At 31.2% G+C, this 26,292-nt stretch overlaps 1 protein-coding gene across 2 annotated transcripts in view; it reads right to left on the bottom strand.

The window, feature by feature from the left end:
- Positions 1–1,468: 1,468 nt before the first annotated feature.
- LOC143223073 (nuclear protein AMMECR1-like) overlaps positions 1,469–26,292 on the bottom strand; it is a 43,854-nt gene continuing 19,030 nt past the window's right edge. Inside the window, exons 4-5 of one of the 2 annotated variants that reach the window (XM_076450497.1) lie at positions 21,196–21,286; positions 1,469–14,234 (exon numbers count right to left, since the gene is read on the bottom strand). In XM_076450497.1, coding sequence (XP_076306612.1) covers positions 14,068–14,234; positions 21,196–21,286 — 258 coding nt within the window. In that variant the 3' untranslated portion in view covers positions 1,469–14,067. The remainder of the gene's footprint in view (positions 14,235–21,195; positions 21,287–26,292) is intronic. The other variant, XR_013012648.1, reaches the window with a different exon arrangement.

Here is a 26,292-nt window from a genome sequence, read left to right as displayed (position 1 = left end):
AACAACTCTCAGTCACCAGCACTTCCCTTCCACTGAGATCGATCTAAAGGAGTAAGGCTTTCTCCAATGGTTTTGATATTTCAGATATGAGTAAATCCCTCCAAGTCTACAGTTGCAGATTGACTTATGTCATGGACCAGAAGGATCTTCTCCTTGACTAAATACATACTTCTTTCAGCCATTCCTCTTAAAAGAAAAACAAAAACCTCTCTCTGTAGGTCAAGAATACTTCTGCATTCAGAATTAGTCATTCTAAACATTAGTGTTCCTTTAAACTCAATCAAGCTCAAAACGTTATGCAAGGATTAGTATATATGTTGTAAATACAGAAACTCTGCTATAAATCACGTAGTTATGAAACCAGCATTTCTCCTTCCTATTAAGTTGTGGTATCTCAAGTGAAATTATTTCCACATAAATATCAGAAAGATCCAGTAAAAACGGCAAGGTCTACCAGGAAATTTCAGTAGTTTTTGTTTTACAATTTGTGAAATAAATAGTCTGGACATGTGTTGAATAGGATAATGTTTATAAAAAAAAACAAAATAAGAATGCAGCACATATACTTGGGCAGGAAGGATGATAGTCAATTATCTATGGGGTAGTGTCTAGTCCCACAGCTTTCACTTTCTCAGGTTTGATTTTTGTAGAATTAAAACAATAATTTTAAACATGGTTTTTACTCAAAGATCTTGTATAAATGAACTAAGAAAGCTTTTTTGAAGCAATAAGTGAATGCAATTTCTGTTCACTTGAGAGATGTATCATGAACATTGTTCTCTCACAAAATTTCCTGACTGTATCATACATACATCATCCATTTGGCTAACAAAGGACATTACAGTTGGTAATCCTTTCAACAAGAATGCACTATGTTATTACAATATTCCTTAGAGCAGAATAGACATTATCTATTATAGATAACAAAGAAACTAAAACAAGACAACTTTAACAGTTTTCTGAGCTATGTACTCATGCTAAACCTATACAAACTCAATAAATAAAAATTTCTTTGTTATTGACGAGCAGATAGAAAACATGAGATGATTGTATATCACAATACACGAGTAATGCATACATCAACTCAATTTTAGTTTAATTATTCTTTAACTTACAAATTTTATTAATTTCAAATCAATTTTGAAAAAACTTGACAAATTATGAAACTTATAACTACTGTTACTGGTACGCATATCAGTTTAGTTAAATGTAGGCAACAAAATAGTAATGTTTGAAGTCAATTTGTAATAGTTAATTTTTTTATTTTTCATTATTCAACAACTGTGCCCAGTTAACAAATCTTCATACCTGGTTATTTCAAAATTATTGTTCACTATTAAAATAAAACCTACTTGCTATTCAACGTTCACTGTATTGTTATTACATGCAAGTTCAGCCATTTCAAAAATTTTAAAGTCAGAGATTCCTAATTATTAAAAACAAACAAATAAACACAGAAAAAAAGTATTTTTAATTTTTCTTTATTTCAGTACAGTGTCATAAATCAGGCATAATTTTACATTTTACAAAATTGTAATGTGATACATTCATTATTAAAGTTGTAAACAGTAATGAAACTTTGAGTTTAAAATTTTAACCAAACTCTTGAGCTTATAAATTATAATTAACAAAACTCCAGAAGCATAAATTTTTATAATATTGATAATTGTGTTTTGATAACAACACAATTACTACATGCATGTTGCAATAATTTCTTTTTGTACACAAAACTGCTGAAAGAAGTAAGCTTGTCTAACATATTCTAGCCACGGTAAATGATTACTTTGATATTCTGGAAAATACACAAAATATTTTAAAGGGGTAAGGGCAATAACTGTATAATCTTCTACAACATATAGTTAATACAAAAAGTAAAACATAAACATTTGTTTGCATTGAATTCCTACTTTGCATATGCTAAACATGGATTATACACACAGACAAACATGTAAAATGAAAGTCTTAAGCAATTATTACTGAGCTAACATACAAGCTACAAAAGCAAATGAATACATCATCCCTCAAAAAAAAAGATATAGTGTATGCAGAAAAATTTGCTTTAAAGAACTTAATTTCTTATGACAAAAGTAACTTACTTTTTTGAGCTATGTTTCTGTTAAACACAACACTAAAAATATAAACTACTAGCCTAGCCAATTGGAACTGAATTTATAAAGTTGAGCAGCATTTAAAATTATAACTTGTGCTACAGCTTTGAAATCAAATAAATAGAATACATTATTTAAAAAGGTTTTGCTTATATTTCATGTGAAAACTTAGAATGTCATCTTTGGCAGTGTTTGTATATGAAATAAGCTGTAAAAAATGTTTAAAACTGAAATATCTTTTAAATATTAGTTATAATTTCTGTTTATTCTTGTATTTATTTGTACATGATACTGTACTATTTAAGAATAAAATGCTTTAATAGATGTAATTATTAATTTTTATAAAATTTAAGAACTTTCACTTTTTTTTTCTGAAAAACACAACATGGATTTATATTTATACTTGTTCTTAACTGCAAATTTTGACAGTAATTTTGTCTCTGCTTCACTGATATTATACCGAAACTGTAGGACAAATTCAACTGCTCAGGTTGAACAAACTGTAAAATTTTGCAGTTGTAAAAGACTACTATAAGACATGAAACATCTCAAAAACAAAATTCTCATAAAAATGCATTTTGAGGTCTATGAGTTAAAAGTTAAAGCTGTACAATCTTCTTGATGGTTTCTGTCCTGAAAAAAAAACTATTAAGGTAAGTATTTAGGTTAACATTATTTACAAGCTCATTGGTTTCAATTCAGAAATGTTCAGAAAAATTCCTTCTGTTAAAATTGTTTAAACTTGGCAAATTACACCAGTGTTTCAATAACTTGACACAGAGCAAGGATGTAATGTTGCCTATGGAGTGCCTCTCTTCCTGCACCTGAAATTCATAAGTTTTAAATAAGAGCTCTAATCTGATGGTGACATCATGTGTGACAATAAATCTGGGAGAGTTGTGGCACTACTCCAGTGTTAAAGTTTTGCAATGAAGTGAATGCTGATACCAACAGTATTTCACGACTGAGAAGCCAAATTACTATGAGAGTTTAGGTTCAAATCCTGCTCAGCATAAGTTTTAGTCCCATATAAAACAAAAGAAGGCCTGCAAGTGACCTATACTCAAAATTACAGAAAAGTCACACTTCCACTAATGTATGTGAAACATTGGTATCAGCACATGCAGGATGACATAACATGCATTTATTTTCACATAGTTATTCATTCTTCACTATTTTTTTTTATAAACAAGCCTCAACAACAGTTGTTTTTATACAAGCATTCACATCTTCTTTCCTTCCTAAATATTTGTTGTTGTCATAAGTAATGATCAGTAACAACACAGATATGTCCATTTTTGAAGGAACACACAATTTGAAGAAATTCTTTCTGTGGACAGCCAGAATGATGACCAATCAAGAACAATTGGTAAAAAACAAAATGACTGAACATTTGATGATAAAACATAATGTAGTCAAAATGTAATTATGTGCATTTGTGTGAAAGTAACTATAATTATGTCTTTCTTTACTGGCCTCATACAGCTCAAAAAAAGGAGAGAAAGAGAGATAATTAAAATTGTTACATTGACTGCAATCCCACAAAAATTATTAATTCTTCATCATAAAGCCACTGCAATACAAATATTATAATATTACCTCTATCAATAATTTATCCAACAGTCTCTTGAACAATTTCTTTGATTTAAAAAAAAAACATTAAAAAAAAGCAAGCAATTTTTATCACCATCAAACCTATTCATGATATAAAAATGAAAATATGATGGACTCAGAATAAATGTAAACAAAGTAATGATAGTTTTATGATCATAAATTTCCAAAACTCGTATCAAAATAGACAGTAAAGAGTTGAGAATGAAACAAGTAAGAGTTTACTTATTTTAAGATGAATATCCATAGTGATGACAAGTGTGAATAAGAAATAAACCAAAAGATGAGAAATATAGCAAAAACAGCAATTTTTAATATAAAAAAATTGCTTAATAAAAGTGTTAGCCTAGAATTCAGGAAGAGTCCTGTTCTACAGGTGGAAATATAAATCCTGTTTGCTAAGACAATATGAAAACTGGAAGCATCTGATGTGTAGTGTTACAGACAAATGAGGAAGATCAGCTATGTAGAAAGATCAACTAATGACGAAATGTAGTAGATAATGGCTGAATATATGTATGAAACAGATGATGTGCTACTTTGGGCATATAATTAGTGCTGAGGGAAAGTAGACAGCTTCTGATGGGGCAAACTGTATGAAAACAGCATGTATCATGCAGGAACACACTTGGCAAATTGTCATTAGAAAATGAATTGGAATGAGAACTTTGAATTAGGAAAGTTGATTTAGGCAGTAAGAAACAAACCATATTCACCAACCCTCAGAATTGAGAAGAGCATCATAAATGATTGTTTTATAATCCTGGTGTAACATACATGTAACTTCATAACACTGAATCTCTCTCTTAGTGTAATTATACACTTCCACACTATAAAACACATTCTAAGCCAAAAAATCTAAATACATGTTCCTAACCATAATAATCACTCAAAAATATTTTCTGTAACTTTTTTTTACTAGTTCTGGCAAATATTTGGGTATGGTAGTCAACAAATTTTATTGAGACTCAAACAAAAAATAAAAGCTTTTTATCCACTATGGATTCTGTTGAAGCAAGCCAATTTAAAATTCTTTCCACACATCAGTCAGTAAAACATTTGTCTAAAGATATAAATGGATGCAAAACAAAGGCAAATTTCAACTCTGTTTCATTCTTTTTCTTACCAGTGTATCTGGGCACAAAATTCAAATTGCCACCAATTCTCTATTTCATAGAGAAGTCTTCATTTTTTCTTCTTTTGATCTACATCTACTTGCATCTCATAACAGAACAGTTAAAAATCTCTTATTTTAAAGTTTTTATTTAAGCTGGACATCTCATATAAAGAACCTTATATGGTCTTAAACAATTGACTACAAATATGTTCTGATATTTGATTTAAAAATTCATACAAATTCCATCTAGCATCCACAGCTTAAAATTAAGTAGAGCAATAAACACACTGTACTAACTAACACTTCATTACCAAATATGCAAATATTTTAACAAATGGGCTCTTATATGGCAGGGAACACTCTCTCCCCCAGACTACCTAGCATCTTTTTTTAGTGTAACTCTTATCATTAGAGATATGAGCACAGGAGATCCTCTATTTGGATTTTCAAAAGATGGCCACCCTAACACACACATTAGTACACTTTTCATGTTAATTAAGTAGCCCATCTGGTAGTGAAAATATTCACTCTGATAGACTTTTTCTGAATAAGAATTTTCTGTAAGACAAGTAAAATAACATGGTAATCACTTAGAAAAATCTTCCAAATATTAAAAAACATTAACTTATGAAAGTGCAGTGTAAACTTCTTTTATAAGAAAGTAAAATGACTCAAAATATTACAGCTACTGAAAAAAAGAAACAATATAAATATAGTTATACTAAGTGCTTTAGAAAAAAACAAACTATATAAATATAGTTATACTAAGTGCTTTAGAAAAAAACAAACTTTTCACATATCTCTTTTTTATTCAAAGTCAAAAGTTAAATCCTGCATTCAAACCTGATGTAGTCAATTTCCTGAAAACATCATGTTGTAGAAAATTCTCTTTCAAAGCTCTCTACTTCACATTTATCTACTTTAAGAAATTGTCAGTCACACAACAAAAGCTAAATTTACTATGATTACCTCACAAACAGATAGCATGATCCTAATACTGGTACACACTCCAGAGCAGTTCAGTTTATTAACACATTCATTTTGATGTGTCCCCTGGTTGGTCACAGACAATTATATTTCAAAACCAAACTTCTCTTGTAATATATGGGTTTGGGACAGTGTGACTGCCCCTTGGCACCACTTGAATGTTTTCATTTTTTATACTTAATTTATTATGTGGCAGTAGATGTGTTAAAACATATCAAAATGAGTATAAGAAATGAAAAGACAACTAAATCTTACTAATTTTTTCTCATTCAGTTATAATTACATATCTTACACTGCTTATTTAAAACAAATAAATGCCATTTTATATATGGAGAAAAAAAATTCATTAGTTAACATGCAATGGATATCAAACCTGCACTTGTTCTGACTATAAAATTTTATATTTTAGTGAACTTAAGTAAAAGCTTAGTATTCTAAGAATAAAAAACATCAGATATAGAAGAAAAAGTCTGAAATTGATTCAAAGTTCTGGATTGTCTTTCATAGATCTCTAGCTTGACATGAACTTTCTATGTACATACATTTCCAAGGAACCTATCCTAAATGTAGTTAGATTACCAAGAGACATTCACTGAGCTGATGAAATAAAATCAGTTTATCTAGACATAAATAAAGTTGACAGCTTGAATGGGTAATGAATGAAATTTTACTAGCAGATATTATACATTTGTTACCTTTAATAAAGTTTCTTTTATTATTCATTCAAACTATCTCCAAACTGTATTTTCTAAAACAGATTACTCATCATTATTCTAATGTTGCACAAAAAAGGATGATGCACATCACATCATTAAACATGATAGTTAACTGTGAATGAAAGACACTGCCTACTGGTACTGTTTACGGCTGAAACCACCTCTATGAGAAAAAGTAAGCTTGCAATATAATGCAATTTAATCACTATATGCACAAATTTGATCTTTTTTATCCAATAATATTTGTATTGTTGTTGTTTTTCATCAATATATCTTTACTACTTAGTGTTTCACAGTTTATTATACAAGTAAAAAATTATAATACATACACACATTTCCTAAATATGTTTATACATACTTTACAATCCTTTTTAACATACACAAATATTACATTTAACTATATTCAAAACCAAACAAAAACTTAATAACATGCAGGTGCTTACAGCATTTCTGCCCCACAAATCCTATCCAACATACCAGCTAAGAGACTATGGAAAGTGCAGAAGCTGAAATCAAACCAAGATAAATGCTATCAATGATTCCAACTCATCATCAAATTGATGTGATGATCGCTGAGAGGCTTCCAACAAACAAGCACTTTAGTTAGGGATGAGCAAATCCTAGGAAACTGTGATCTATTCAAGTTGACCACAGACTCTCTACTGGAACCCCAAATTTTCAGAAGGTCCATTCGTTTAGAATCTAAATATGCATCCGCCTGGCAGTGACAGGCTAAAGCATGTTGTTCTGACAAACGTGGCAAACAAGGTATAGTTGTCCTTTAACATAGCTGAGTAGTAAACCTCTCTGCATGAACCACAATATCAGGGGATAGAAGAAGAACTAAGTACATACCCACAGATTTTTCCCCCCCTGATGAAAGGTGCAGACTTAAAAGAACTGGAGAAAGACCCAAAACACACACTTAATTTACCAACTGAAGAAAGAAAGCTAGAGGCAGCTGGTCCCAAATTTAGTCTTCTGGAAAACCAACAGAATAAAGAAAGACAATGGGAATAGCAAATATATATTCTCTCCAGAATGCCCAGGATTGCCTGCAAGTGCAGTCTCAAAACCATTTAGAGAAACATCACTGGATCAAATATATGTCTCCATCTTGATATGAATAAAGTCCCAGACACTCTCAATTGAAATGACAATCCCATAACTGTTGAGCAATGCTAGATATCAGAAGTGGGATAGGAAAGACCTAATAAAGACCTAATTATATATTCAAACATCTAACACCGCCCTCTACATTCCGACACTCAGTTACACAACCCCTTTCAAACATGTGGTCAGCTTCCGGTCAGTTACCTCTTTCCTTGTGAACCTGACGATGACCGAAGAAGGTCGAAACGTTGTTCGCTCTTCTATGTAAAATATTTTCTCAACCCAAACAAGCCGTTTTTCCATATATATATAAAAGACCTAATTTGTTTCACTGCCAGAAATAATAACCTGGGAATTCATACTGCACATCTGCTTGCCAAACTAGGCAAGACAAAGAAGACTCAAAGTATCTCCAATAATCATAGTACAGAGAAACCCATAAGTGAAATCTTTGTCAAGAAAGAGTGTTGATATTATATGAATGGTACTCATGTATAGTACTAGAAGAGAGAGTGTACTGATGAAGGTGGAGAGCATCACAAGACAAATATCACCAAAAGTAATTAAGTGGGCAATAAATCACAGGAGCAAATGAGTAAAAATCAGACCAATGCTTAGATAAGCAAAGGAAGAAAACCCTGGTAAATGAGTAATAGCTGTAGTGTGAGAGGAAGTATGTATGTTTTGGTAATACTTTATTTGCCATTTCACTACAATAACAATTTTTCCCTGCACAGAGCTTTTGATGTCATAGTAATACTCACAAATTGCTTACAAGAAATTTTTAAAAGTTTGCAGTTATCAGTTACACAATCCATTCAACTTGATAAACACACTCATGCAACACATTCTTATAGGTATCCAGTATTCAAAACATATTTGTAACAAATCAAGAGGCTTCTCTGAAATTCACTGCTTTGGTTTTTATTATTAGCGTGGAACATTTTTTTTTATATAGAGTAATATATACAGTAGCAGAAATAAATCAGTAAATATCAGAGAAGACTCATATCTAAAAACTTTGGGGAAAGCATGTGCAATAGTTATATCAAAACTGTTAGTAATCTTTCTGCCAAGATGCATCATTTGCATAGCCAAGGCAAATACATTCATGTAGGAATAATGTGAATGAAGGTTAGTATGTACCACAGATGTCCAGCATAATACAAACAGATATCATGAAATAGGTTCTACAGCACAGCAAAAGAGTTAATATATAAGATATATATAAGAGAATTACCTCTTTTATGGAACAAGTTCCTTTTAAATTTTATTTATAAGAAATGTTCCCTCTATTTTACTCTGTACTGGATGGACTACACACTCTCTCAGAGTACATTTCTGTTCATAGACGATTTTGGTTTCCATAATTTCCAAGTCATTCCTCTACAAAAACTGAACAGCTGTTAGCACCTGTACTCATTCCTTACATTTGCACATGGTATTGTTGAAACTGTAGAACTATGCTTTTCACAAAAAACTATTACCACTAGGTTAATTTGCGAGTGGCCTTTTGTTTTCATACATGATCTCTTCCAGATTGCTGCTCAGCTGTTTGTTTGCACAGTTTAAAGTAATTTATAAGTCATTTAGGTGTGAGACAAGTTATTCATTGTATGAAGTAAATACCACACATAGTACCATACATTCAGTAAGATTTATGAAATCAGCATCTTAATGTCACAACAGGCACAGTACAAAGAACAAAGCAATATGATATCTCATTTGCTTTTATCAAGTAACTTATATATTATCCATTATAAAAGCTTTTCAGTTATTAAGAACCATTAATTTTTCCTAAATCATCAAATTTTCACAGGCATATGTTATAAAAGTTTAAGCCATCAATGCATGTCCCTTTATTTAAATGCCAAAAGAATCCAAATAATACATGTATTAATAGCATTATGCTACTTAACAAGATTACTACCTCTGGATGCATTGAGGAGAAAAACATTTATAGATACACTCAAAATTTTACTAGAAGTTTTCAATAATAAAATAATAACCAACTTAACTCATAAAAATTCAATAACTTGCAGACCACTAAGTTTCAGCATAATACAGAAAAAGCAATATGTATCATAATATATACTGTATTATTCACCTTGAAACCTACTATGTGGATCCATGTTAACGAACTCAATTACCTGTACATTTTAGTACAAAACTATATCAGATTTGTGCCTGTTGTATAAACCTTTATATAAATATTTCACTATGGAACTTTATTCACTTATAAATGATGGAACAATGCATTCTAATCTTTATAAACATATTTAACAAACTATACTCATTATCAAATTGATTTTTTGGTTTGAGTTGAAAGCTTGTTTTGATAGGAATTTAACATTAATAATACCCCAGTTTATAACAAAAGTAGTGTTAAGTTTGTCCTACAGAAAAATGCTGAAGTTTAATTTCTCTAACCAGTTTCTTTCGTTAACAGAAAAACCACATTTATGGTAAGACTATAAAATTTGTTCTTTCAAAATCTACACTGGTAATAAATATATATATATCTTTAACCCCAGTATTAAATACTTTTTCTTATGATATTATATAATAGCTTTAGCTTCCATAATGTGAATAAGTAGGCATGAATATGAAAAAAAAATCTTTTAGTTTTAGATGGTGCTAAATATATATATATACACACACACACACACACACACACACATACATAAATGTGTTTTGTTTGTTCTGAATTTCATGCAAAGCTACATGAGGCTTATCTGCACTAGCCATTCCTCATTTAGCTACTCATTTGCCAATGAATAATGAGATTGACTATTACATTATAAAGCCTCCACAGTTGAAAGGGTGAGCATGTTTGTTGTGACTGGGATTTAACCTTGCAACCCTTAGATTATGAGTCAAGCATCTTAACCACCTAGCCATGTCAGGCCTATAAAAATAGACAAAATCACATGTATCAAATCACTGCTATTATATACTAATAGTAGTTTACCATTTTTCCAATTCCTTTCAAAGTTGCAGATAAAAAATAACTTATGCTAGTGGAGAATAAAAGCAGCTGCTTTTCAAATTTTTATCCAAAGCCTATCTAGAATAATAAGCAACGTTCAGATGTGAAGTACACACCTGCATATCCAATTTAAAAATTCAAGTAAAATTGATAATTTCTAACACTATATCAATAATATTTTACTGAAAAATATTTTAGAACTGATAATTTGTCATGTATAACATTTGTGTACTGTTATTCTCACATACACACACACAAATTCTAACACATTTCTGCATACCTATGAGGAATCTGTCCTCTAAAAACACATTTAGTAATCATTTTATAATTATTCTGCATAACAAAAAAAAACAAAACAGATTTATAATAGCTATGAAAATACCATCCTTTTGAGAATCAATTTCTGATGGATTTGTTCTAATGTGATTTCATATTTCATCTTTTCTCTGATTTTATTAGTACAGACTTTTATTCCTAACTTTTATAAATCCACAGTATATTTTCAACTGCTAACATAGCTTAGATTTTATAATAGCTACAAGTAAATTTTGAATACCATTGGATAGAGCAGATTATAAACTATTTGCAACAATTTAGAATAATATGGTAAAAAGTAATTTATTGTTTTGTACCTTGCTTCTATGGAGAAGTAAAATGGAATATAATGGGAAGTTTAGAAGACTTAGGCACAAACCAAATAACTGGGAAATGTTTTAGCTTTATTTTAAGCATTCTTTCTTTCCTGGAAATATTTTCATGTTAAGTTACACTTATTTGAAAACTAAGCTAGGTTTATACAGTACTATAAGTAATGGCAAAATATTCTTATGATTCAACTCCTTATTCATTGAATATCACTGTTAAATGTGTTATATTCAAACAATACACATAAATGACAGAATTTATACTAATTAGATACAGACTTCAACCAAAAATACTGTTAACAAATATGCTATTACTTAGTCTAACTTGACATAATTTTTATGATTTAAAATCAGATGTAATCACTACTGCAATCACAAACAAAAATAAAGTCTCAAAAAATATTAATGAATATCAACCAAGTTGAAAGTGGTGAAGATATATATACATATACATAACGACACTTCCTAAGCATCATTAAAAAATCAAAATTCAAATATCAGAGGAAGTAGTTTTAATGTTTGTTCAAAGTAGCATCTTAAAATAAATTTTGGAAATTTCACAACATAAAAAATGCCAGAAAAACTAAATTAAACTATACAATTTCTTAGAATCAAAACTAGATTCTATTATCCTTAGTGGAATTTAGTCAAGCATTTCCACAGTGAGAATGACAAAAATAAAGGCATATCAGTTATATCCCTCCAATCTACAAAAGGTTGAACAGTTTATTTTCTGAAATCTGCTACAGTTGAACAAAGGAAGCAAAATTTATATACACAACTTTTCCAATATGATATTTTTTGCTAAATTACTCAGTGCAAGGTGTTCAAAATGTTTCTTCGTTCAATAATACCTTTATATTTCTAAATCATTGTATCATTAATAACAACTGTTTACAAACATCTGGATTGTGCTTATTGTGGTGTGCTCAAACAATATATAAACAAAAATATTACAAAATTACAATAAATTCATTTTAGGTAATGGAAAAAAAAAATCTGCCTATAATTCAATACTGTAAATGTAGGTTTAGCTCAAATATAGGCAAATTATGCCACATTTTCTACTTTGACCACATTTCATTTTAACTTGTGAGAACCATTTGAACTGCAAAAACTTATCCAAGTGTATTCTAATGTACTTTTTTTTTTGGATGATGAAGAGAAATTCTTTATATAATAACAATGAATTATACAAATAAAGTATAAACTAAAAACATGGCACAAACTTTGTTACACTTTTATAAAAAGCAGTGATGTAAATGGTCCTGGACTTTCAAGAAAGAGGATACACATACTTATTTTATTTTGTTAGAAAGAACTGCTATACTGATTTATTAATCTTAACCTACACAGATGTAAAGACAGATTATCAGCATAGATAATCATATCTATGTTTTTGAACATCTCCATGTATCTCATTCTACATAACAATCCCTTATGAAAAAAGGTATAGCAATTTCTGTTTCAAACATTCTATACATATATATATAGGAATCAATGATTTAAAGATGTTAATCGGAAGTGTCAGTGCATTGACATCAGTGTTAATCAGCATGAGCCTAAAATAGAAATAAGATTATTCATTTTGATGTGTAACTAATCTATATGTTAAAGTCTAAAACTTGGTATTTTCATAGCGAGAAAATAAAAAATACATTTGTTACACCAAAACTACTGCAAATATAAAGATGTAAAAGAAATGGCTAATGTTATTATGTGTACTCCTGTGTATATGAAAACGATGCTTTCAGAAAGTTGTGAAAAGGAGAGATGAATATATTTTCAACTCTTTCTGAATGGACAGAATGGCTGATGCAAATCTTTACTAGTGTTTAGAAGTAGTGATACATAGCACAATCACAAATAACTGGACCTTGCATCACATTTAAATGTGAGAATTGTATTCTCATTTGTCAAACATATTATTCCAACAAGAATGATTACTAACAATATCCCTTAACATATTCTGCACATTATTTAAGTTTTAAAGCATAGAAAAAGATACCAAAAGGGAATAAAATTTATCTTTCTTTTTTAAACTTTCATTTCACAAACAGGTATTTATTCTGTCTTAAGAAATTATATCTAAACCTTGCTTGGAAGCCAGAGCCCTGCAGGTTAAAGCATTTTCATGTTATGTGCAGTTTTCAGATTATAAAAATCATGAAGATTAAACTTTAAGTGTGAAAACTTTGTTGTTGTTGCTTCCTTATGGAATAAAACTTTTGACAAAATCTTCAAAACATGAAAAAAAAAAAGACTTAGATGATTCACATATTAAAAAATTCAACAGCAAACCTTAATACAGTTTCACCATACTCGTAGCTGTTTCACTCAAGAACCCATTATTCTTCAGTTTTTAAAAATTGTAATTCATAACTATAAAAACAAACAAACTGACTTCCATATATTACTAGAAATTTGATTAAGATAAATTGTATCAAAAGATAATTGTCTATTAATCAAAACAAGTAAAACAACTGTGAATGAAAATGCTGGACCTGCGATATTGCAATAATAATTTTTTATACATATAATTCACATTAATTCCATTAAAACATGTAAAATATTTTCACACTAAATGGTAACTTGCAAGCATATTTTATTTTTCTCTCTCAGATTTAAATCTTTTTACTGTTGCTCATAGACAAGAAAGACAAAAAAAAAACTGTAGGCACTAACACTGAGAGTCTATTCATCCTTGTCTAACAGATCAAACCAAGTGGAACTCCCACTTAATGTTGAACAATCCAATTTTTCTTGCTAGGTAATGGAAATACTAGCAGCGTTGACCTCGTAAATATTCTTTATATTCATGGTAACTTACAGCTATCTTCTCACTTCTGTACCTTGTTAATCGTATTGAATGCCGAACTTCATTTGTAATAACTCCCTTATAGCAGCCCTTTCTAAGCAAGGAGTCTATTGTCTGGACATGATTCCATCCTTTTGGGGAAAAAATAAATACCTAAGAATAATACATCATTGCTTATAAGTTTTCAATTTTTCAAAAATTTGCTTATCATATTTTTTAAGTATTTGAGAAGAAAAATTGAGCTTGTCAAGTAATAAAATTTTGAATTTAAAATATAAAATAAAACTGATTAGAATAATGCTCAAGGAATAAAAATAAACATATGCATGCAATAATAAAGTAAATAAAAATATAAAAAAATGTGCACACATGTAGATAAGAGTAAGAGAGAATACTTGGAGAGTGAATTTTCAGAAAGCATTTGAACAGGTGCTACATAAAAGGTTTGAAAAAAATGTATCTGTAAGTGTGGGGGATAAGTTATTAAATTGAATAGAAAAGTGACTGAATGGAATAAAACAAAGGGCTTACAAACAGGGTTCAGTCAAACTGGGTTAATGCTACAAATGGAATACCTGAGGGCTTAGTCTTAGAACCTTTGTTCATCCTCTATTTATATAAGTGACATAGATGAAGAAATAAATCAATAAATTACTCTAATTTGTAGATGTTATTAAGGTCTTGGGTGTTGTTAGCTGTGAAGAGGATGCTGTTTGCTGATTTACAAAAGGGTTTAGATCATTTAGGGAGTTAGGCAAATAAATGGCAGATGGATTTTAATTATGATAACTTACATGCATTATCATAATTAAAATCCATCTAAAGAATTTATAATTTCATTGTATAGGTCACTGGTTAAGCTACATTTAGAATACTGTTTTCAGGTTTTGGCTCCTTACCTTAAGAAATACATTGAATTGTTGGAAAAGGTTCATAGAAGGGTTACTAGAATGGTGCCTGTGATGGAGAAGTTGTCATACAATGGTAGGTTAAAATCTCCCTGTTTTCTCTTAAGTAACAAGATGTGTTTTACACACCCCAACACCAGATTCACCGTGAACAAACAGCTGTCAGATGATAAGAAGGTAAAGAGCCCAGTGGGTGTTTCTCTTAGGCCAAGATCCTAGTAACATTGGGAATTTTTCTCTCAGTCTACAGTAGTAGGAGGGTATCCAGTTCTACATGTGTTAACACTTACTTATACTGCCCTCTATCTGCACAGACTTTGCTCGTCACTAGCCTTAAAGCCCCCACTTATTTTTGCAAACTGATATGCAAATAACCATACAGCAACCCTCCACTAACAGGAATGTTACACTACTATTACTGTAAATTATAGAAATAATTTACACTCCACAGTAAAGATTGGTTAGAACATGACAGACTTTAAATAGAATTTCAACTTAAACCAACACCTGGAGGTATCTGGAATTGCACATCAGGTCCACAGTAGGAAGAGGACCCTCAACCTTTAACTTCAAAAATGGGTATCAGCATGGAAGTGAATCTCCCATACCAAGAACCTGCCTATGCAGGCACACACCTCCAAACACCAGATCCACTGTTAACAGATATTAATACAGAAATAATAGGACCCCCTTGTGAAGAGTGACTACAACATAATAGACTGTAAATGGAATTTCAAGTTCAACCAACACCTGGTGGTATCTGAAACTGTATGTCAGGTCCACAGTAGGAAGATGATCCTCTACCTTTAAGTGTTGATGCATCATTTTTCATACTTAACAGTAAGAACAGTAGGTCTAGGGGGACACATAAATTATGGCAGGGTAGGAGCCATCTTCAGCTGAGACAGTTTTCTTTTTCTAACAGAGTGTTTGACCTTTGGATACTGTAGAAACAGTAAATTTAAGTAAGTTTGTGAGGAAGCTTGATACATGTATGAATGATAAGAACTAGTTTTAAGATTTTTTTTAAAATTTAGCTATTAATAGTTTTAGATTAGAAAATGGAACAAATTAAGATGTTACAATATTAAGAAGGTTATAGTATATGCATAAACACACACACACATATACTCAGAGTGAACCACTGTAAAGCACTGAAAAAAAAAGGAAAGATAAAGCTACAAGTAACACAACAAATCTTTCTTCATAACTAATTAATAATGTTTGAATGATCATTGAATCAATAACAATGTAAAGTTTAAAGTGTCTATTACTATTACCAATGCATATATGACAAAGTTCTTTATAAAAAAGACATTGCACCAGGTGCAACAGAATTAGTATTCTTAATATTTTCATTATAGGAAAAGAGTTCTTATGGTTCACACTATATGATATATTGAAAAATTTCAAATGAATAAGGATCATTATTCTTTAGAAATTAAATATATTCTTAGGTAATAAATAATTGAACAAAATTATTAAACACAATTCCTTTTTCTTGATGCTATAGTTATACTTTACTGAATCCATAACTCAAATGATTTTTGGAGATAAAAAATAATTATATAACATTTACAAATACTTTTCTATTTGTACCTTATTAAATATAAAGCTCTACAATAAGATATCTGTGCTCTGCCCACCACAGGTACCAAAACCCAATTTTTAGTATTACAAGCCTTCCAGAGTAAGAATGAAATTTCATTATCAAATCTTCTTGAAAAAATTAAATAATATATCAGTTACAGATTAAAAAGATTTTAAAAAATAATAACATTATAAGTAAACATGTCATCAGAAGTTAATTACAACAAAATATAAATATAAATTGCATATGTGACACAAATTAAGTTATTCCAAAAAATATATACACCAAAAGTTAAAAAGATATGGTTGGAAGCTAGTAGACTTGAAAGTTTACAGATGTGTTGTTATACTGTATAATAACATTTAGATGTTTTAATTAACAAATCAGGTGTAGTCACAGATACAGAGTCCTAACCCTAAGAAGACTGCTGGTTACAGCAAGTTTATTAACTAATGCGCTGTAATAAATCCAATACTTAACTATTCCCTAAAGTTTTCTATATTCCAAGACAAACTAATTAGATTTGTTAAAAGTACAATATATAATAGTATTTTAACACTTTCTTTAAAACAGCATAAAATTAAACATTGACTTGTAGAATATAAAAATATTACAGAAAGATAACATTTTCCTAAATGGAAAATGTATTTCTGATAGATACTTACCTACTCTCACAGAAAGCTTTCTCAAATTATACTGCCCTCTATCACCATGAATTTTTGCTCGCCACTAGCCTTGATGCTCCCACTTATTTTTACAAACCAACATGCAAATCACTATGCAGCAACCCTCCACCAACAGGAATGTAACACACATTACCCTTATTGTAACTAAAGCTTATAGCTGTTAACCACTTTGAGATTGGTCAAATCACACCAAACCATGTTGGAAGAGGTGAAGACACATGAGAAATGTGAGAAGAGTTAAATATTTATTGGAAATAGATTTTCAGTTAACTTATGATACAGCATTTTACCTTTTCTCATGAAATATAGAATCTCACATTCAACTGGTGGAAGGCTAGTGATAGGATGATCCCTCCCATTTATGAAGCACTCAGAGGAAAACCATGGAGTATGAGAAGGAATTAAAAACTTGTGGAAGGTTGCACCATGTTTGAGCCATGTATAGTTTTTGCCAAAAAGGGTGGAAACATGAAGTCACTCAAAGAAAAAATTAAAGAAATAATAGGACCTCCTGGTGAAGAGTGGCTAGAACATGACAGACTGTAAATGGAATTTCAACAAACACCTGGTGGTACTTGGAATTATACCTCAGATCCATGGTAGAAAGAGGATCCTATACCTTTAACTTCAAAAACGAGTACCAGCATGGCATGGAAGTGGAGCTCCTGCATAAAAAACCAACATCAGATCCACTGTGAACAGATATCTGTCTGATGATAAGAAGGTGAGGGGCCCAGTGGGTGTTCCTCTCAGGCCCAAATCTTGGTGACATTGGGAATTTTTCTTCCATAGGAGGAGGGTATCCAGTTTTACACACATGGGAGTTCCTGCATCTCATCCAGCTACAACCAACACCAGATCCACAGGAAACTGAAATCCAGAGGACAGTAAGAAGAGAGACTGCTATTAGAAACTGCATCTCTAGTTCACAATCTTGTCATCAGATTCAATCAACCAATACCTGGTGTCATTTGAAATTGTATGTCAAGTCCATGGTATGAAGAGTCTTAATGTCACAAATTATCGATGGGCAATAATTCCTGTTTGCTTTACTCACGTTAGTCCATGAGTGTACAATACGTGATTAATGTATTTATAAAGCAATAGACAGCAAGTGATACCTACAAGTTGTCCTGCAGAACAATTCATCTCTACGATATGTGTATCATGACCTTGTGACATGTTATGAACTTGTACTTTAATGCATAGAAGTCACATTGGTGGAGTTGATTAACCAACACTTGGTGGAATATGGAATTGTACATCAGGTACACTGTAGGAAGAAACTCAATGTCACAGTCATCCAGCATGGTATATAAACACAGATCATACAGTGCAGATTTAAGACTAAGTACACTTGATCAGGCAAAACTCATCACAAAGGCCCATGCAAAGAAAAAGATGATGAATAGAGTACTACCACCCACAGATAAACCTTTATATCAGAATAACAACATTTGCACATGGAAAGGTGATTTAGAGAACATGAAAACGAAAGGTCCAATGGAGGATGAGAAAAGAACATGGAGGACCACATAGAGGAGCAATTCCAAAAGGGAAGTAAGGCAATGAGGATGGGTAAAACAGAAGGGACAAAACAATGTAGATAAGACTGGCAACTAGAAAGCACAAATTGGTAAACAGGAAAGTGCAAGATGATTACCCCCTCTATAGCCCACACCAGAGGAAACCAAAATGCCCTGTTCTAATAACAAAGACAGAAAGGATAGTATGTGAGGAACTGTATAATTGGAAAAGTTATAACCTCATAGAAAACACCAAAGGCAGTGCATGCACCACATATTTAGATAAACCATCATGGAAAAAAAAATACAGAATGGTAGACAAAAGAAGCTACACATGAAAATATGGCCCTCGAGGTGATGGACTGGACAAAGTCACACAATAAATGGAGTGCAGGTACAGATGTATTATGCATACCAGAGTGTGGCTGATGGAGGAGTGTCAGAGACAGAGAAAATAGAAGTAGCACCAAAAATCAGTATAGCAGTAGAAATCGCATGTAATCTAGCCAATAAGTAACTAGCAGCAGAACACCACACAAAGTGGTCTGAAGTATAACAAGGACATGTTAGAGGAGACAAATATGAAGATATGCATATAGGTACTAACACAATAGATCCCAACTAATAGCAACAACTGTTCCCACAAAATGAGGAAGAATAGGAAACCAGAATCAGGGAAATGATGTATCAAAAAAATGGCAAAAATGTGCAAATCTCGGACACCCACAGAACACACAAAACCTGAAAAACTGGTAGATCTAAAGAACACACTGCAGGAAAAACCTTGTCAGGATGGAATAACCAATCACAACCAGAATTGGGGCACCAGGATTAAAATACACCAACATAAGTGATGGAATGGAAATGGTCCGAACAAAGAAGAAACAATATGAAAAACAGAAGTCTGCTGACCAAGTGCCTCTTATCCAGTAATGTAAGAGACTACCCTAGAAATGTCAGAATGAGCCACTGCCACCCAACCTCCAGAAAACACCACTGAACAGCAAGAAGTTCCATGATGGATATAGAAAAAGGACTCAGAAAGAGACCAATGGTCCAAAATCTCCTGAGTGTCAAAATCCCCACCCCAATTATGAAACGAAGCATCTGTAAAAAATTACATTCTGGAAGAAGAGAGGAAAACCACAATAATAATTTTCCAATCCCACCATCAGTTAAAGTCATTCTCTAGGTGAGGAGAGATGTTAATTGGGGCATCTAAAGGATCACAAACAAGGCTTTGTCTATCCAAACCCATTGATAATGATGAACAGGGGCACAACCAAGAGGTATAATGGTTTTGAGAGAAGCCTATGACCCTAAAAGAGAGAGAGCCTCTCATGGTATGAGAAAGAGAGGATGTGATTCTGCATAAGAGACATACCATGGCTCTCAACTGAAGTGGAACAAGTATGAATCCTCATGAAAGCAGAGACAACATCAACACTGAGTCCAAATAAAGATAGCTAAAAAACTATGATAATAAAAAGCATGGTTGTTTACAGTAGATGTGAATCAAGGCATACTTACCCCTGCATGCAAATACTCCTCAAATAACTTGCATGAACCCTAATATCTATGGAAGGAGAAAACACTAAACTAATTACTAAAAGGTTAGTCCCCAAGAAGAGCAGGGATGAAGCATAGGAAATGATATAAAGGTACAAAATATACCATACCTGGATAAAAAAATCTGTCAAAGGGAAAATGATCTGAGAAAGTTCATCAAGCAACATGTGACTGAAAGACAAATGCAAAGGCTGTCCATATCCAAACCTTCCCATTAACTAAAAACTGTGAAGAACAATCATCAGTTTGTTCTATTTGTGGCAGAAAATTGGTTAACTCTCAATGGACCAGAGTCACCATTCCATGGGCCAAGAATCATAATTCTGATCCATTTGATATGGTTTGTAAGTCACGACCACCTGAAACTGCAAGTGCATAATTCAAGAAATTGAAATAGGATAGAAGATGAATAAAATAATTTATAACTCTTCACAAAAAGAGAATGAAAATGGTAAAGAATGACACAATTAAAGTAGAAAAATGAAGAAAGAAAAACTTGTGGATATGTAAATTAAATAATAAGTGAAAACACATTATGTGAAAAGACTGCCAATCAGTAAGTAATTAACAACTGCAGGCTGTGAGAGGGCACTAGTTATGATAGGTGTAGTTTTGCACTCTTATTGGTCAAAGATTGCTGCATAATAATTTGTATGTTAGTATGCAGAAACAAGTGGAAGTATCAAGGCTGGCAAGTGAAATGCACTGATAGTGGGCAGTGTAAGTTGAGGAAGATTTTTGTACGAAGAAGTAATGCCTATCAGAAATACATTTTCAGTTTAGGAACAAGTTTTGAAACATTCTCAATATACCTTGTTCAAGAGCCACCTCAGGTAGGTATGTAGCTGTTCTCTTTGAACCTTTTTCTGTAGTAAATTCTATACGAATTCCATGTACTCCAATCTGGGAAAAATATTATACCAATTAAAGAATTTTACTGAGGTGAACTCTGAAATTAGTGTTATTTAAACACATTAACAAGTATTTTTATCTTTCTTGTAAAGCATAGTAATTCTCTGTTATATTATTTCATTTCACTGTCACAGATTTCACAAAATTGTATATTATTTTTTTAAATAAAATCATTTGTGTTTAAATATGAATATTTTATGTTAACAAATAAAACTTAAGTTAATTGTAAAATATCAAATCTAACATCTGCACTGCTGAGGCTAAATTTTGCACTTGTTTAAAATCATAATATTATACTTATTATAGCTTTAGTTTTAAAGCCTCAAAAATAAATTACATTATCTTAAAATGTTGTTCGCTCCTCTACATAAAAAATTTTCTCAACCCAAAGCAGCCATTTTTACATATATATTTTTCTCTTCACTTTTGAAATATTAAATGGACCAACAACAAAACAATTACCAAGGAAAGGCTACAACAAACATCACTACATTTCTCTGCCCTAATATTATGAATGAAATGTTTCCAAATTTGTTAAATAATAAGATCTCCAGATAATTTGAAGCTGTTTTTAAAACCCCAGAAGCAAATTACTTTTAACAATTTTTCACTGTCAGTCAAGGACTATAAAAATACTAGGAGAATTTAAATTTTACTACAGTTCTATAATAATGCATTATGGGTATTATGTGTAGTTACTCTAAAGGCATGTTCATACTTAATATCTTGACAAATACAAGTGTAATACTACTAAAGAAGTTTGATTTTACTGTTCATCTAATAATTATGATTCTGCAATAGTATATATAAGTTTTTGGATGAACTACTTGGATGTTTTTGTTTGTTTGTTGTTAAGGGCAAAGCTCCCTAATCAATCATCTTTTCTGTTCATATCATCATGAGCATTGAAACCTGATTTTTAGCATTATAAACCCTCATGCTTACTGTAGAGCCAATGGGAGAAAACTACTTGGAGATTTCACTTAAACTTTCAAGATATTAAATAAATGAAGGATTAAGACACTTCCCATAACTAATACTGAAAAATGATTAAAAGACCAATTACAGTAATTTCAGAAGTAAAATACGTTGAAGCATCTACATGTAACTGTAAAACTTACAACATGCTTTCTTGGTTATTTTGGATACATAATAAATTAATCAAAACAAACCATAAAACTTTTTCAATTTCACACTTAAATCAATTTATAAAAGTTGAAAAATGTATACATTACATCACAGTTTATAATTGTAAGCACTCACTCTAAAACATTATACAAAAGTATCTGCAATAAAAAAAAGGACATACCACTTTATTTGCTTTCAAAAATGTTATGATTGAATAAAATAACATACTATTAGCCATTATGGGGAAAACTATGTCAAAAATAAAAAATCTTAAAACAACAGTGAATTACTCAGGGTCTATATCATTATTTACAAACCATTTCTTTAAAGAGTCTGTAAACCATTTTTCTATTATCCTTGTTTTTAGAGAAACTTACAAACAGTAAAAAGGTAAACACTTCTATTTACTGTTGTGTGTTTTCAGAGTTGCTGAAATATATAAAATGGAAGTTTTATGTTTACATAATGCAAAATGACAGATGGATTCCTTTAGACTTGATTTGATTGACATAAAAATGTCAAATCTTTCATTGAGGAGGAGGAATAGAGTCAAGAATAGTCATCTGAAAAACAATGACTCAATGTTAACATTAGTATTTTGGTAATCATTATAACAACAAGATTTCATAATTTAAGACCCTCCTGCAAGTATTAAAAGGTGCTGTATTTATGCTGTGTATGGTTTAGATACCAATAGCAGACCATCACACATAGAAATATTAACATATAAACATGTTACAGTGAATCCATACATATCCCCACACATATATGCATTTATACATACATTGCTTGACACATTACTGTCCAAATTAAACAGAAATATATATTTATTATCAATATTAACAGTCATATGTGCTTAAAACATCATGCAACATGACTGGTGATATTTGAAAGTACATAAAAAGCAATATTGTGTGAAAAGTTTTCACATGAGTGCACAAGGTGTCAAAGATAGTCTTGCAAGCATAATGTTACTTTTCATTTTACTCATTTCACCAATTATGAAACACAAACTAGTAGAGGTAAGTGTTAAATATTTTCCAATTTGTAAATTATTGATAAGGATTAAAGGAAAATTGCCAGTTTTCCTATTTTCATTAGGAAGTTTCCAAAATGTTTAAATATTAACAGTATATACCTTGATTGAAGGTACTGATCTTTACCTTTCCAATAATAATAACATTTTTACATACAGCATGCTGCATAGCATCAGTCGTTAACAGCAAAACAAATGTCAATATTTTGAAATTTCTCAGGAATGTAACTAAACAACCAAGATGAAAATATTTCTTCAATGGAACTTTAGTGCCTACTAAGTCCAAGTTATATACATACCTTCTCACAACCATCTCATTTAAATAAGTAGTATATATATATAGTTAATGTAATGTACTTTATGCAGCATTAAATAATTTATTTCAGGTTTTGTATTTTGACATCTGATTTGAAATTTTATTAGTTTTCTGAGCCTGAAGTGTGGATTAATTTTGATAATTGTGCACAAAACAGTTTATTCTGTTAAATTAAAATTTATCTCTCAACTGAGTTTTATTCATTCTCCAAAGTTGAAACCTAAGAGGATTCAAAATTGTACTTATGCCTAGCATTAATTAATTTGCTATTCTAGGTAAATTTTCAATGTGCCACAAACCACATCTTTCAAATATACAACAAAGTCATATGACTCTAAAACAAGTCAAAGCCACTTACTAAATCGCAAGAAACAGTGCAGTAAGAGTTATTATATGTTTCCCTTATATACTATGTGGCCTAGTTTGCAGAATGTATTAGGAATTTCTTCTTACATATTTTGTTAATATTTTTATCCTACGCAATTCTTCAAAGAAAAGAAACTACTACAATAGAGAAACTGAATACTGTTCTTCATGATGATGAGAAACCCACTTGAAGTAAAAATGTATTCTCAAGACAGCTAGTATGGGTATAAGCACTTTAATTAAAATAAAGTACAGAACAACAATTTTGACCTTCTACACAAACCAAAAATACCAAAAGAACAACAGAAAACGACCATTCTACACAAACCAAAACACCAACAAAACAAAGGAAAATAACCACCAAAAATGAGACAACTTCAACAATCCCATCAACAACCAACAACCCATCTTTCCACATAGAATTGAAAACATCTATTTCCCTGAAACACCTCAAAACAGTATCTTAAGCAACTTTTTCAAACAATTTAAGCAAAAACCATCAACATGATTTCACAAAAAAGAAAACTAAAAGACAACCTCACAAAAAAGATATTAATTCTGTATACAACCTAAAACAAAAAAAACATCAAAATTCTAAAAGCAGATAAAGGCAATGCTGTAGTTACAATGAGCATAAAGGAATACATTCACAAAATGAACATCTCATTGGATACAAACAAATTTAAATTAATACACATAATACCAACAAAAACACATGACAACCAATTAAACAAAATGCTACTAAAAATAAAAAGAAAACATTTATTATTACCTATGCAGGACAGATTCATGCCCACCACAACTATACAGCACCCTCAAACCTGATTGTCCACTATGACCCATAATGTCAACCTATGAATCATTTAACTACAACCTCAGTAAATACGTTGCAAGGGCATTTCTAAATATGTAACATCAGTCGGCTCTTTTCTCAAAAGACTCTTTTAACTTTAAATCTATTCTTAATCGACTAATTCATAAAGCCTTAATGGCCAGTTTTGATTTAATCTCCTGCTTCACAGAAGTCCCAAACACTGAAGCCTGCAAAATAGCTTTAGAACTTTATATCCAAGACATCAACCCATTGATATGCATCCACAGCAATCAATTAGCAACCCTTATAGATTTCACTACCACGAAAAATAACTTGAAGTTCAATGACCAAAACCATCTACAAATAAATGGCCTAAGTGTGGGCAATCCTGCATCACCAGCTCTAGCCAACATTTTTATGACAAAGATTGAATCTCAAGTGATCAGTTCGGCCATACACCACCTACCACTACACTTGTACAAATATGTCAAAGATACAATTGCTGTGTTCTGACTGTGTTCTGTGTATTTAATAAATAAATTTAAAAAAATTCTTTTAAAATTATTTTTCATATTCTAAATTCTTACTCATAAATGTCTTTATCTGCATCGTTTTTGTCTTTGCCTCAGCCTTTTGTTGGTGAGATGCCGATTTTGTATGTCTGGAACAATCGTTTAACCCGCCATGTGCCACAGAAAAATCGATGTGACAAACTGTACAAAACGCATGACTGTCACTGATGGGATATTTTGCACTATACTCTTTCCTAAATTTTTGATTCACAGTTTTACTCCTTTTAGATTTGCCAGAAACAAGACAATCTGGTGAACGAGGTCTCTTTTTTTCCATCTTGTGAACGATGGCATTGGTGTTTCTATACCACTTATAAAACGAGAAATACCCATCTACACGAGCATTGATTGGCTGACAAGCACTGATGACATAACTATAGATTCCCTCACGTACGCAGTATAGAGAAGCACCACAATCAAACTATTGGTAAACGTCGGAGATACAAATATTTTTTATTATTTCAAGCACAAACATGATTATCACAAGTAGCCATTTGGACTATTGTCTTTTATTTATTATCAAAATTTATTTGTATCTCACTAGAAATTTTCTTTTCACCTCTTTCAAGCCCTGGGGGAACAATTTATCTATTTATTGTATAGGCCTATATAATATATAATAATTTGGGAGTTGCAACAAGTCGTAATATTTGTCTGTATGAGCGTATAGTTGTAATGTTTACACCAAAATCATAATGATTACACTCAAATTGTAATGGTTGGCATCTCTGAATTATGTCTGGAGAAAAATAAAAATTAAAAATG

Source organism: Tachypleus tridentatus, chromosome 1, assembly GCF_004210375.1.
Source record: "Tachypleus tridentatus isolate NWPU-2018 chromosome 1, ASM421037v1, whole genome shotgun sequence".
Taxonomy (NCBI): domain Eukaryota; kingdom Metazoa; phylum Arthropoda; class Merostomata; order Xiphosura; family Limulidae; genus Tachypleus; species Tachypleus tridentatus.
The sequence above is the reverse complement of the archived record's forward strand: the minus strand, read 5'-3'. Positions and strand labels throughout refer to the sequence as shown.